Source organism: Topomyia yanbarensis, chromosome 3 (genome assembly GCF_030247195.1).
Source record: "Topomyia yanbarensis strain Yona2022 chromosome 3, ASM3024719v1, whole genome shotgun sequence".
Classification (NCBI taxonomy): domain Eukaryota; kingdom Metazoa; phylum Arthropoda; class Insecta; order Diptera; family Culicidae; genus Topomyia; species Topomyia yanbarensis.
The window spans coordinates 327,509,965-327,524,575 of record NC_080672.1 but is presented as its reverse complement, the minus strand read 5'-3'; the positions used below and the strand labels follow the sequence as shown (position 1 = coordinate 327,524,575).

Genomic DNA, 14,611 nt, shown 5'->3' with positions numbered 1-14,611 from the left:
AACTGATGTTACCAATTGTGTATTTAATATGTAACTTTCCAGTTTTGTATAAATGCTTTGACTGATCATTGGAACTGATTGTATAGCCTCTTTATGAAAACGGAAAAAACGATATTAGAAAATACATCATTTGCTTCAACTTTAAATTGAACCCCAAAACGTAATTTTTCACCTCGAATTGAACATATATATTAAGAAGAACCACAAACTATCCAAAACATCCGTTAGAAACAGTAAATTTTAATATTTCGTATTGCGATCATGCTTCCGGCGACATGTCCGTCTTACCCCCACCATATGTCCGAAAAAGTGCAGATATTTCTTTGTTTTCTTTTTCTTTCAAAAAAGATACTTGTCGATTTTTGTAACATAATCCCTCTGGGCACTCGAAAGCAAACATATGGAGCTACAACATAGAGTATTTCATGTTGACAAAAACATGCTTTTACTATGTTTTATTTGAGTATAACCTTAACATGTCCGTCTTACCCCCAGTTCCCCTACGTACAATTTTTTTAAATTTCCCAAAAAATTTAAAAAATGTACCAAATATGTAAAAATTTGCAAAATTTTGTGAAATTTAATAGATTTGTAATAATCGAGCAATTTGTAATTTTTTGATTTTTTTAAGAAATGGTAAAATTTACGTAATTTTGTAAAATTTGCATGAAATTGAAAGCTTCAAAAATTTGTAAAATTTATTAAATTTTGTAAAATTTACGATGGTTCGAAAAAATTGCAAAATTGTTTACAATTTCTAAATTTCACAAAATTAAAAAAAAATTTGCTCGATATTTAAAAATTTGCTATATTTTGTAATATAGGCAGAATTTTGAAAAATTAACGATTTCTTTAAAATTTACGAAATTTTGGAAAATTTACCAAATTTTGTAGATCTTACGAAATTTGTAAATTCGGGAAATTTTGTAAAATTTGGGAAATTTTGCAAAATTCCCAAAATCTAGTACAAAATGGCAACATTTTGAAAAATTTGTGAAATTTTGCATTTTATATTTGCGAAAAATTCCTAAAATTTTGAAAAGTTAACGAAATTTTGTAAAATTCAGAGAATTTACGAAATTTTACCAAAATTACAATATTTTGCTTAATTTTCAAAATTTTGTAAAATTGACGAAATTTTGCAACATTTACAAAATTTTGTAAAATTTATTAAATTCTGTTATTTTTGAAAAATTTTGCAATATTTCCAGAATTTTGAAAAATTAACGATTTCTTTAAAATTTACAAAATTTGGAAAATTTACAAAACTTGGAAAATTTACCAAATTTTGTAAAATTTACAAATTTGGAAAATTTTTGTAAAATTTGGGAAATTTAGCAAAATTTCCAAAATCTAGCACAAAATAACAAAATTTTGAAAAAATTGTAAAATTTTGCATGTTATAAAATTTACAAAACTTTGGAAAATTCCTAAAATTTTGAAAATATCACGAAATTTTGTAAAATTTAGAGAGAATTTACGAAATTTTGCCAAAATTACGAAATTTTGCAACATTTACAAAATTTTGTAAAATTTACGAAATTTTGCAATAATTTATTAAATCGTTATTTTTGAAAAAATTGTAACATTTACAGAACTTTGTAAAATTAACGATTTCTTTGAAATTTTGGAAAATTTACCAAATTTCGTGGATTTTTGTAAAAATTATGAAATATTGCAAACTTTGTAATTTATGCAATTTACGAAAATTTGTGCAATTTACTATAGTTTATAAAATTTGTAAAATTCAGTAAAATTTATAAAGTTTTATAAAAAGTAAGAAACAAAAATTGTCAAAATTTTGTAAAATTTACCAAATTTTGTAAAATTTACAATAGTTTGAAAAATTTGCAAAATTCTGTGCAATTTCGAAATGTTGCAAAATTTAAATTTTTTTGTTAATTTTTGAAACATTGGCAGAATTTTGAAAAATTAACGATTTCTTCAAAATTTATAAAATTTACATAGAATTTACGAAATTTTGTAAAATTTATTAAATTCTTTTAATTTTTGAAAAATTTTGTAATATTTACAGAATTTTGAAAAATTAACGATTTCTTTAAAATTAACGAAATTTTGGAAAATTTACAAAATTTTGTAGATTTTACGAAATTTTGTAAAATTCAAAACAAAATTCCAAAATCTAGTAATATTAACGAAATTTAGAAAAAATTGCAAAATTTGGCATTTTCTAATATTTAGAAAAAAATGTAAAATTTCCAAAATTTTGAAAAATTTACAAAATTTTATAAAATTCAGAAAATTGACAAAATTTTGCCAAATTTCCAAAATTTTGCCAAATTTTCAAAATTTTGCCAAATTTCCAAAATTTTGCTAAATTTACAAAATTTACAGAGAATTTACGAAATTTTGTAAAATTTATCAAATTCTGTTAATTTTTCAAAAATATAATAATATGTACATATTCACAGAATTTTGTAAAATTAACGATTTCTTTAAAATTAACGAAATTTTGGAAAATTTACCAAATTTTGTAGATTTTACAAAATTCAGAAATTTTTCTAAAATTTCCAATTTCTAGTAAAATTTACGAAATTTGGAAAAATTTGCAAAATTTTGCATTTTCTAAAATTTAGAAAAAATTTGTAAAATTCGCAAAATTTTCAAAATTTTGTAAAATTCAGAAAATTTACAAAATTTTGCCAAATTTACAAAATTTTGCAAATTTTATAAAATTTCGTAGATAATAAAATTTTGTATATTTTATAAAATTTCGTAATTTGACATAATTTTGTAAATTTTATAAAATTTCGTAGATTTGACAAAATTTACAAACTTTTAATTCTACCAAAAAATTACCGAAAATTTGTAAAATTTACGATAGTTTGAGAAAATTGCGAAATTTTGTTAAATTTAAGAAGCAAGTTCACAAAATTTTGCTAAATTTACAAAATTTGAAAAAATTACCAAATGTGAATATTGTTTTTTCTTGCTGACGCAACAGTGCGTTTGCGAGAAGAATAACTATTCTGCTTTCAATACTCGGTGGAATAGTAGAGGCACACTACGGCAGCCTACAGCACGAATACCGGAATAAAGACCAGCCAATTTTTTCAGCAGATACCCAACAGAGGTCCACGACGGACGGGGCAGATAGGTACCGAGATTGCTGGCTATGTTTAATCTAGAGAGATGCACGTGTGGTAGGCGTTTAAGGAGACTGAAGAATGGAACCCAGTTTGTTCTGGTACAATAATGATGCTTATAAACATGATTGAGTACTACGCCCAATTTATTATAAATCACGATAACATGCGAAACTCGCCTCGTATTGAAAAAGAATCCCACTTACCGGACAACACCTGACAGAGTACGCCTAGCATCGCCTCCTGCATCTTGTTGTAGTCTGCGTTCAGGGATTTCAAAATACCAACCAGCGGAGGCTCCGCTCGACAAACGAACTTTACGATCGAATGTTGGTTGCTATTCAGTTCCAGCTTCTGCAATCCAGCAGTTATCATGTCCCGTTTTGCAGCGATCAGCTTCACATAGTGCTCATTGACCAGATGGTGCTTGAGCATCTCATTCAGCAGACACTCGATAGTATTGCAGGCGCATTTAGCATCAACATAGTCCAGAATCGGCGCATCCTGTAGCAGCAGCTCAAATGCTTCCACAATCTCCGGCGAGTAGTCCAACTTGGTGTCCTCGAATTCATTCGGGTCCAACAAACGTGATTGGAAGTGAATTTGCCGAAGGATGTGCGGCACCTTGATGAAGGTGAATGCGCAAACAAATGATTCTCTTGCCGTACCATTTACGTTGTTTAAGCAGATCAAACAACCTCGGATAAGCTCATAGTACAATCGAGATAGAGAATAACCTTTGAGCCGTTGGATGGATAGAAACTTGCAAACGTAAGTGTGAGTGTCGAGGTTTGGATTGAGAATAAAATCGATCGCTATAAGCGGTTGCAAACAGTAGGAGATTGGCTCTACGCACTTTCCGTTAAATTCCTTCATATCCAAAGTATCACACTCAATGCACGCTACCTTACGGATATAATCATTAACCGTCATGTTCTTCTGGCTTACTACTGGTGGAACAAACCCGGAAGCAGCGGTTAAGTTATCAATCCGACTACATTTTTTCTCTATGGGTGTAAACATTTCCGGATCTTCGAATTTTCCTACGTATATAACACCCAGAAGAAATTGGCTCTGAACAATCTTCTCCAAAACATTTGCCATTTTTTCCACTACTTCCTGTTGTTCGCCCGTCAATGAACGATTCTCGCTAAATGTTTCAATTGCATGTTCGTAGATCTGCATTAGCCAATAGACCAGGGAAACCATCGCTTTGGTCAGAAGACTTTCCTCCTGCTTCCCCCGACAGGTTACTCCAACGACGATGGAGTCAAGGAACTCCAACAAAGCGATCAGGCAATGAGACATGTCAAAGTGTTCGTACTTTGAGATTCGCTTTAAAACTGCTGCGTGGGAGATAAGATGAGCGCATAGCGAATGCTTAAGGTAAGACAGAAAGAGCTGAAAACATGAAAAAAGTGTTGAATATAAAGTTCGATCATATCAATCGCTTTACTAACTTACCGTATTGGCACCGGAACCAACCACTGCTTGTTGTATTATACAGTCAGCTAGATTGTAGACATCGCCACTTACGCCACGGGTCAAGACCTGAAATTGGAAAATGTACATTTTATCAGTTGCTTAATCTAGTCGCTCCAGAAAAACTTAGCGTGGTCAGACTAATTTGCCACAATTGACTGCTTGCAAAAACACGCAGTAGATAAGAACTCTGTCCATTATAGAAGCCTTCGATTATCAAAAAAATCTTTGAATGCTGTATATTATAGAGTATAAACGGTATAAACAGATAACTTTCCGCTCCAAAAAAACAAGGATATGATGAACCTAGCAGGCGCCGACTATTGGCTAATGTCACCCGTAAATTTTTCACTTTTGGAAGCCTTTTGTTCCTTCCGATAAAACCGCAGAAACACCGGTGCCTCACCATGATCGACAAATTCAAGTTCGGTTCTGGTTTGATCCGTTACATCCGAGGTGCTCCTGTCGTTCCACCCAAACCGAAGTTTAAATACATTCGGCCGACAACGAGCCCGGCGGCAACACCCCAAGAACTAACAGCAGTTGCCAAAGATTACTACAGTATCCTTGGCGTTCGAAGATCGGCTAGCTTTCGAGATATCAAACAGGCGTATTACACGCTAGCCAAGGAATCCCATCCAGACCTTCAACGTCCCGGTATGGAAAAACTGGGCGACGAAGCAAAGTTCAAGGAAATCACCGAGGCATACGAGGCATTGTTGAGCGAACACAAAAAAGGCGACAGTGTAGTTTCCCTGAACCCAGAGTTGTACAAGTAATAGATAAGCTTGTGAAAGATAGTTCGAATTTCCAGCATTTTAATATTTAATTTTCAGAAACGTTGCCACGGAACGGCGTCGAACTATTGCCTCTTCCTGGAACACAGTTAACGAACTGAACTACGAAGATGTAATTCTTAGCATTTCATTCAAAGAAGCGGCCGAAGGTAGTCGACGTGAGATTAAGCTACCCATCGGAGTTAAATGTGAAAAGTGCTCTGCATGGGGAACTTTTCCTCCCATGGACAGTGAAGGATCGTGTAATATTTGCCAGGGAACGGGAAAACAAACGCTACAAACCGAGAGTGGAACACTATGGATGACTTGTAAATTCTGTAAGGGATCACGGATTACGCCACAAAAAAGTATCTGTCCGAAGTGCCACGGGAAAGGAATTATTTTGAAGCCACATCCCATAATGGTACACATTCCAAAAGGATCTAAACATCGAGACATCATCAAGACGAGAATTCCCGGTAATCAGCGGTCAGTCAACATCATCTTAAACATCCAAGATGTCGACCGTTTCCTTCGAAACGGTCTTGACGTCCATACAACGGAAGAAATAACCTTAACGCAAGCAATCCTAGGTGCAAATATCCCAATCAAAGGTATCAATGGGGTGTTCAATGTACATATCCCACCGGGAACACAGCCTGATGCGGACATTCGCGTTCCTGGAAAAGGAGTTTATGACGTTTCGACCCAAGAGTTAGGCCAGCATATCGTGAAAGTAAAAATTCGTATCCCAACCCAAATCACAAGCCGCCAGCGACATTTGCTGAAAGAATTGGAAGCAACAATGCAAGAAAATAGTTCCACCAAAGCGGACTCACCGTTTTCACGTTGATTCCCCACTGACAGTCGGTCCAGCGTTCTTTCCAGGCACGCATCAACAGAAGTTTGAGCAGCGTAGTTTTGCTGGTGGTTTTTTGATTGTCCATGATCATGTTGTTGTCTTATACTGTGAACGATCGGAGCTGGGGATAATAAATGCATTGTGCTTGCGATAAATTCCAGTACTTACGATGAGACTTGTAAATTTATTTTTTTCTTTGCTGTGTCGATTACTTGATGGCTGAGACTTATAAATTAAAAAAACTATCAAACTTTTCAAAAATCCATCAAACAAACTGAACTAACTGTACCTGTAAAAACTGAGAAACCGACTGCTGTCAAACACAACAAAAGTAAACAAAAGACAAGAACGCACATTCAAAAAGGGCGAATGTCAAACAGCGGAACATGAAATGTTTCAGTATACGCAGAAAAAAGATATAAAGATATATTTAATTAAAAATATGGATCAAATTCAATAAATCTCGAGTACTTTTTCAAATGGACGTATGTAACATTTGGTGGAAACCGAGAAAAACGGGTTTGAAGTTTCTAGTGGAAATTTTTAAATCCTATTTCAAAAATACTGGACAAATTGCAGCATTGATTTTACATATAACATTATTTGCCACACCTTTTTTATGTAACGTAACATTTCTACACGTTTGATGCGTGTATCATGTAAAAACTAAGAAAATAAATTGATACGCCTTTTCGATTTCTTGACTGTATCATACACCGTCATAATCGTCGTCTTGAAATTTATGTCGTTAGATACGTCAGTCGGATTAGACTGTCATTAAATTCTGAAAACAGTTACGTCGTTTGGTTTTTGCTATTCTTTCAGCGTTAAAATTATTTTTCTTTTAGAAACATACTATAAATACGGCACGAGAACAGAAAGTCAGCTTACGAACAAAGTGCATATGTTTCACTGTGTGGACAATTATCAGAGGAGAACAAAATCGTATTACCCATCCTCGCGGTCATCGGTCTTAGCACCGAACATTCGCTTCAACTCCAGCATACATGCGTACTACTTCGGGTACTCGTACGGAAAGTACTGACGTAACTAAACACAAAATACTTTCACTCGCGTTTGTAGAAACGTTCTTGACGTATGTCGACATTGTGAAAAACTGTTTTTCTTCGTTACTTACGTCGAATTTGTGAGAGCGTATGTGTGCTTTCCGGACAGCTGGTCAATATGACAGTTTCGTCGTTTCGTTTTCAACATGGCGTATCGGCAAAAAATCAGAAACGTGTGAACATGGAAGTTTCGTCGTTTTGTAAAAATATCTTAAAACACTTTAAATGAGGGAATGTCATAATTATCTGAAATTAGTAGTGTTTTTGACGGCATTTGAAATCGCATGCAATGAAAACCAGCTTTGTTTACATTTTGTGACTTACGTCCATTTGAAAAAGTACTCGAGAAATAATTGGGTTGGGAGACAATAAATTCTCGACAAACATATGATTAGGGCCTAAAAGCCAACTGTCAAAATTCACTTTGAGTGGAAATTCCGGACAAACCGTTGTTCGCCAACTCCAGATGTTGGTAGTAAATAAAAGAGAAAAGTTTTCTCTTTCATTAACTGCTGTGAACTGTGTTTGACCATTAACGGTTTGTTCGGAATTGCCTCGCAAAGAGAATTTTGACAGTTGGCTTTTAGGCCGTAATCATATGTTTGTCGAGAATTTATTTATTGAATTCAATAAAATTTATTTATTATTTGCTTTAAAAAATATTGTTCCATTTTTTAATAAATATTTTATTGAAATTAAAACAAAATTATTGAAATTAAAACTGTTTTTATCGAAGCAAAAATTCATTGTTGTTCTAATAAATAAATGTTTTCAGACCAATAAGTTTGTGCAGTGGAAGCAAAAAACCCCACGGTTATCGGTGAAACGTCGGAGAGAAGCCACCCGGCATCATCGCCATCGTCTTCATGGGTCCTGCTGCGGTTGGTGCATAGTTCTGGGCAGACGAAAAACATGAGTCCTGCCGGAATCTTGCTCCGCGCTTTGCTAAACTTTTGCCACATCTCTTTTCATCATCGGGGAGAGTAATATCGAAGCGAATATTTCGTAAACAAATATACTGTCACAGATTCAAACGATTGGGAGACATGGAGCTCACGTCCAGTTGTGGCATTTGGGAAAACACTACTCGCGACCGAAACTTACATATAATATCTAATGTAAATGACGGTATGTATAAAGTAAAAAGGTAAGTCTTGGCAGCCATCAATCACAATTTCATGACACATTAAATACGCGTCAATTCCATGCGCACTTATTCGTGGCAAGGAATCAAAAGTTTGATATTAATACTGGTATAAATTTGATGCTCGTATTACAATTGAGCGGGGCTTGTCAGTTAGGCAAAGAGTGAAGTCAAAAAAGTCTACTTATCGCGCACAACTCGAATGAGCAGCGTGGAATTGTCCACTGCTCAACTGACTGGACGTTATATGTGTTTACCGTCTGACACGATGTCATCATCATATTCTGAACCGTAATTTTCGAAAGCCTCGAACAATGTGGTGGAAATATTTTATTCTTGCCTGCGATATTACTTTATTTCTTTTTCGTACACTTCGCATTAGATTTTTCTTTAAAAATATCAAATTTCAATCAAATGTCTAGCGCTGGGAAAATCCTTCTTTTGATTATTTTTCCAGATCTATTTTTTTAGTTCTGGTATAAAATAGAACTGGAATTTAGATCTATAGCGTTGGAGATCCCTTTATACCTCTGTAGCAAAACTGAATTAATTTTGCTAGATACACACAGAAGAATCAGGCCTTTTTGAAACAACAAAACGTGTAGTTGAGCTTCAAAAAATACTTCTGTTTACATTTTAAATAGAAACACCCCAAAGAAAATTTCACAGTTGATCAATTTTCCAGTCAACCGACGAAATCGGGTGATTCGGGGTCGACCGATTAATTAACCTACACACAGAAAAAAATATTGGTAAAAGTAAGAGTGTTCCGCTCTTAGCAAAAAACAACCAACGCCAACTATTAGGTTGAAAGTAAAACTTTTAAATTAATCAAGAATAATAATCAAAGTAAAAGTTTTCCTTTTAAGCAAATGAAGCATAGTACTCAAAACAAAAGTTTTATTTTTAAACTAAGAGTATTCGTTGGGTGTTTTTTGCTAAGAGTAAAAAACTCTTATTTTTACCAACATTTTTTTTCTGTGTGTACTAATGGCGATTTCGCTTGAACCCGAAGCTGAGTCAGGTTCTAACCCCAACCGCTGAAAGTTCATACATTTTGACAGCAGTTGGGGTTAGAAACTGACTCAGTTTCGATTCAAACAAAAACTACATAAGTTGGGTTTCGTCACCATATTAATCACGAGGTTTAATCAGTGTAAATCTTTCAGTTTTAAACCACCGACTAATCGATCGATTTAATTGGTTGAAGTAGACCGATTTTAGCAGATTTCGTCCATCGTATTTAATCCGGTGTCGCGTCGAGAGGCGCCCATGTTAAACCCCCATAAAAGTCGGTGCAATAATCGACCGATTTATTGATTGCATATACGACCGATTGCAGGCACGTAGCCAGAGGGGGGGCTAGGGGGCTAAAGCCCCTCCCGAAATTTTTCAAAAATGAATTTCAAAAACCGGCGATGTTTAACAAAATTTGTTGCTCATTTGGTTTGAACAAATCTTTGAGAAAAAGTTGAAGAAGGCTATTTCTAACCACCAAAGGCAATGGTCACGAAATTCAGTCACTTTATGCTTTTGCTCGAGCCAGTGCGACGCGAACGATAAAAATAGTAACTTTTATATTGTGTGTCTTGCCTAAAGAATAAAAGAAACTGTTACTATAATTGTTGCTGTAGTAATCTGTCGAGAAGCAAGAAGTGGTGCTCCAGCCAAATACGGTGATTATAAAATTATTGATGATTCGCTTAGGACCGAGTATTCATAATGTGGAACATTTCCTGAAGGTGTAAATGGAGGTTGGACTTTCGGAAGCGAGTTCTACCATGTCAGGCATTTAGCGCTCAACAAATTAGCCCAGATGAAACCATTCATTTCGAACAACTTAAAACACATGGTTGAAAGTGACAATGCTATAATTAAGATCCTCCTATATATGGACGATGAGAACATCAATGTTCCGCTACAAGATCGGATATCGCTTACTCGCAGATTAATGTCATATTTGGGAGAAATGGAATCCATTCGGAAGGATAAAGTTTTGCAAAAGTTTCACAGGAAACGGATAATTTGCTGTGATTTGAAAACAGACAACTCTAAAAGAAAGCCTCTTTTGAAAATTAGATGTAAGTGCGATGTGTTCTCTTCCATGTGTCGGAAGCAAGTAATGCTGAAATTATTAAGCTCACCTGTGTTTATAGTTTCTAGTTATTTTGGTGGTGATATATTTACCTAATTTTACGTAAATTAGAAGCATTCAGAATCAGTGCTAAGTAATTTTCTTTCGATTAGTGAACATGTTCTGAGCAGTTTCGCTCAGTAGATTAAAGTCTGGGTAGTTTTCATTAGTAGATTAAATCATTGAAATATATATTTTATATTGTCCAAAAACCCATGAAATCCGAAATAATACCTTCAAATGTTCAAATATAATATTTACTTAATCTAGGCAATCTTCTCAAGTTCTAACGGTTTTGCAAAATTCTGAACGTCAATGAGCTAATGATCTTATTCTTGCATTGTAGTGGAATCAATAGTTTTTTGCACTCACTTTACATTTTGACTTTTACTATAGTTTCAGGGATCTAGGAAAATCAGTCTACGATATTTTTAATTCGTATGTCCAATGATATGAAAGTATCTAAAAAGAATCTACTTAAATAAATAAATAGATAGTTAATCTCAGTTGCCTGATAATATTGTCGAAGATAGCGTTTAACCCATTCCCCACGAGAGTCAAATGAAAAAAACATGTGTTTTTTCTCAGGATTATAATTACGACATGATCAGTATCATTTAAACAGAAATTTCATAAAGTTGAGTTAACGCATACTTCGGATGAAATCACAGAACTAGTAATAGTACCCTGATCATGAAAATAGGAGTTGAAGTTCACTTTGTTCGGACATTCTTTGCAACGATAAACTTGGATTTCACACTGATATATTCCTATCCATGGAGACAACCTTGACGTTGGTTTCGTTCTACTGTTTAGCAAATGCGTGTAAAGTTTCGTTATGCGGGTTTTTGGATAGTTTTGTACTCATTCCAATTTAGCGTCTTCTTCACCTTGTAAACGTGTAGTCTAGAATGCGTAGCATTTTCAATCAGCCCTAAATACTTTGATCTCTTGATGAATCTTGAGAGAAATTTCTAACTTATAAACTAATAATAATCAAATTTAATTCGTCGATGCACTATAGCTTTTCTTGTAACAGAACAACATATTTTTAGGGTTTTTAGTGTCTATTGTCTTAGTTATGGAATTGTTTTCACTAAGAACATTTCATAATTATATTCAGTTGACTGTGACTATCTCAAGTCATCAGAATTTATACATTTATGCGATATTTTTCAAGCCCCTCCCGAAACAAAATCCTGGCTACGGGCCTGACCGATTGTGCCGACGCAAACCGATTTAGTCGGTGTGAAAATCGGGGGGATTTTCTATGTGGCATTGTTGAAACAAAATAAAATGTGTTCGATCGAACTGATCCCTTTGTTCAAAACCAATAGAATCTTTTTTTGATTTCAATTAACTTTGAGTTGTTCTCTCCTTTGGTTAATACTTAAGTTTTTTTTGTTTCTTCGAACTTGCTTGTTCGGTTAAACTTATGATTTTGTTCTTGCAAACGAAATACTTGTTGAAACTATTGAAAAGCCAACAAATGAATTTGTTGGTAATTTCAACCAACAGTATTGATTGAATCAAACCTGAATCTTGATTATCACTCTAGAGGCAGATCACTCTAAGAATGCAGAGAAAAATTTACATCAAATTAGGAAAAAATTCTTTTAATTTCCATTTTTGTATAAACATTGCACTGCCTCGCAAAAAAGTTTGTTTAATAAACGTCCTACGCTGTTGGCGTGCTGTTGAAGGCAGGGCTAGTTTTTGTGTAGGGTCTTTACGTTTCACACGCAACGCAAAATACTTTGCATGCAACACAAATGAATTTCCATTTTGATGGAAAGAAATGCATTTAAATTCGCGGATTTTTAAAAAAGGCATCACAAGTGATCTGCCCCTAGTAGAAAATGCATAAAAATCACAGCAGAATGAAATAGTCGAAAATAAAAAAAAAACATGCGAACCAAATACATATATATGTGTATTTGATGCAAACTTTCCATATTTTGTTTCTCAGTGTAAATTTCATTAACGTCTTTTCGTCATGAAAGATTTCGAAACTCACGCGTATACAAAGAAGATGGCGCTACGGTCGCCACACTTTAGAAGGCAAAAGGTAAATCTATATTTTTTGGTTTCTTGTTGAACAGAAATGTCTTTTGTTTTCCTTTATTATTATGAAATTATAAACAATAAACAAAAACATTCACGAGGAAACATAAATCGATAAGACGGTTATTTTTTAATCAACGGAATTTATTAGTTCAGTATTTAAAAAAGAACCGGGAAGTAAGTTCACCATGGATGGATTAGAACAACGATTAAAAAAACAAGTTGAGTTAATCAATCGCATAGAAACATTTTTTGAGCTCCAAGCTTGCAAATCGGAAATAGCTTCCGCTTGTAACATACTGTACAAGCAATCCCGCGACAGTTCCAATGCACTTCGGGAGGCACAAAAATCAATGGAATATTTTCGAAATCAGCTATGTCACAAATTTGCTAAAGTAAAGCAAGTAATGCATCGAAACGAGTTACTAATGTTGCATTTAATGGAACAAATTGATAAAACCCCAAATGAAAAAGCCCTGAAGGAACAAAATCCAAACACCCTACTGGTTAGCAAAGAATCTAAAAAAAGTTCACATCCGAATTTACAAACCATTGACAAAATGTTTCTAACGGACTATCAGAAATCACCGTTTGTGTCAAAAATGAAACCCAGATGTTTATCGTTTTTGGATTTCAATATCTGCATAACTCCGGAAGAATTTGAGCAAATTCCGAAATATATGAAAGGTCGCGAAAGCTTAGACGAGCTTGTTGGATTTCTGCAGTCTGTAGTTGTGTCTTGCTTCGAGGAGAAATACTCTCTTTTGTATAAAAACAAAAAAGCTGTGGTAAACCAGCAAGATTTGGCACTGTGGAAAGTTTTCCATCAGCAGCAGTCTGCTTTTCCTAGTAAGTATTTTATTTCAAATATTGGGATTAGTTACATACTCAATATTGTGCATTTCAGACAGTAAGTTTATCACACAAGGCGATATTGCTAGGAAGCTGGGTCGACTGATTGATAAAAAAGTAAATGCAAAGCTCACGATGCTACGTCACTTGCACATCCTTCAGGAGACTAGAAGTGAAGGGACTGTGTATTATATATGGAGCCGTGAATAACGTACATATAGGTATTTCTATTATTTAAATATTCTGGAAGTACAACAACGATAAGATATTTAAAAATGATGTTTATTTTTCTAATTTAATGTTAAACTAGAACAAAGTTCCACTATAATTTTGACACTGCTCTATCAGAGGCTATTCCAATAGTAGTGGTACACAGAAAAAAAAAATCATGCATTTATATTCATGCTATGGATGAATTAATTTAATTATCGTACCAGATAGAAGGGTACTGCAAAATACGCAGGACACGTAAAAACATTTTTCTAGCTCTAAACCAAAAGTTCCAGGATTATGGTAGGTGTTAGCTCGATTAAATTTCAATGACCATTTCGTTTACAGAGCAAATCGTGATCCGAAGCCATTGTTTCATCAACCAGCCCCGCCTTAATATTATGTTTGCATCAACTGGATTTGAACATTATAATGACTTTCGGTTCCCTATAGAGAAGGTAAGAAATCGACGAGTACCCTAACCTACCAATTTTTCTACATTTGATGTAATTATTAAAGTATATTTATTCCTTGACTTGATACAAAGTTTCTGTAACTGACATGATTACGTTTTGCCTATAAATACTTATAAATTTGAATTTTACATAAATATGTAATGTTGAGTGGATCACCAGATTAACACTATTATTATTCCGTTTACTTTCTCTTCTTCGTTACGTCTTTTCTATGACCATTTAATGTTATTATTTCTACAAATATTTGAATTAGAGCTAGAAAAATGTTTTTTTTTCATGTCCCGCGTATTTTGCAGTACCCTTCTATCTGACACGATAATTAAATTAATTCTCCCATAACATGAATATTCCATTCATACAACAAATCGAGACTGTCTGCTGATTTTGAACTGACATGCTAACACTGTGAACTTCAAGAATACGTCAGACAACCACAA

At 34.1% G+C, this 14,611-nt stretch overlaps 2 protein-coding genes across 2 annotated transcripts in view; one reads left to right on the top strand and one right to left on the bottom strand.

Annotated features, from left to right (window-relative positions):
• The window catches only part of LOC131693464 (mediator of RNA polymerase II transcription subunit 24), a 207,415-nt gene extending 200,874 nt beyond the window's left edge, over positions 1–6,541 (bottom strand). Inside the window, exons 1-4 of the mRNA XM_058981299.1 lie at positions 6,396–6,541; positions 6,205–6,332; positions 4,572–4,658; positions 3,314–4,508 (exon numbers count right to left, since the gene is read on the bottom strand). Coding sequence (XP_058837282.1) covers positions 3,314–4,508; positions 4,572–4,658; positions 6,205–6,318 — 1,396 coding nt within the window. The 5' untranslated portion in view covers positions 6,319–6,332; positions 6,396–6,541. The remainder of the gene's footprint in view (positions 1–3,313; positions 4,509–4,571; positions 4,659–6,204; positions 6,333–6,395) is intronic.
• A 6,188-nt stretch (positions 6,542–12,729) lies between these two features.
• LOC131691419 (uncharacterized) lies at positions 12,730–13,764 on the top strand. Its single transcript, XM_058977789.1, has 2 exons — positions 12,730–13,485; positions 13,544–13,764. Exons 1-2 carry the CDS (start codon positions 12,825–12,827, stop codon positions 13,696–13,698), a joined length of 816 nt encoding a protein of 271 aa, XP_058833772.1. The 5' UTR covers positions 12,730–12,824; the 3' UTR covers positions 13,699–13,764.
• The last annotated feature ends 847 nt before the right edge of the window (positions 13,765–14,611 follow it).

Coding starts and splice junctions, on each gene's coding strand:
- LOC131691419 (XM_058977789.1), top strand. CDS start 12,825: ATGGATGGATTAGAACAACGATTAAAAAAACAAGTTGAGTTAATCAAT. Junction 13,486..13,543: donor GCAGCAGTCTGCTTTTCCTA/GTAAGTATTTTA, acceptor TGTGCATTTCAG/ACAGTAAGTTTATCACACAA.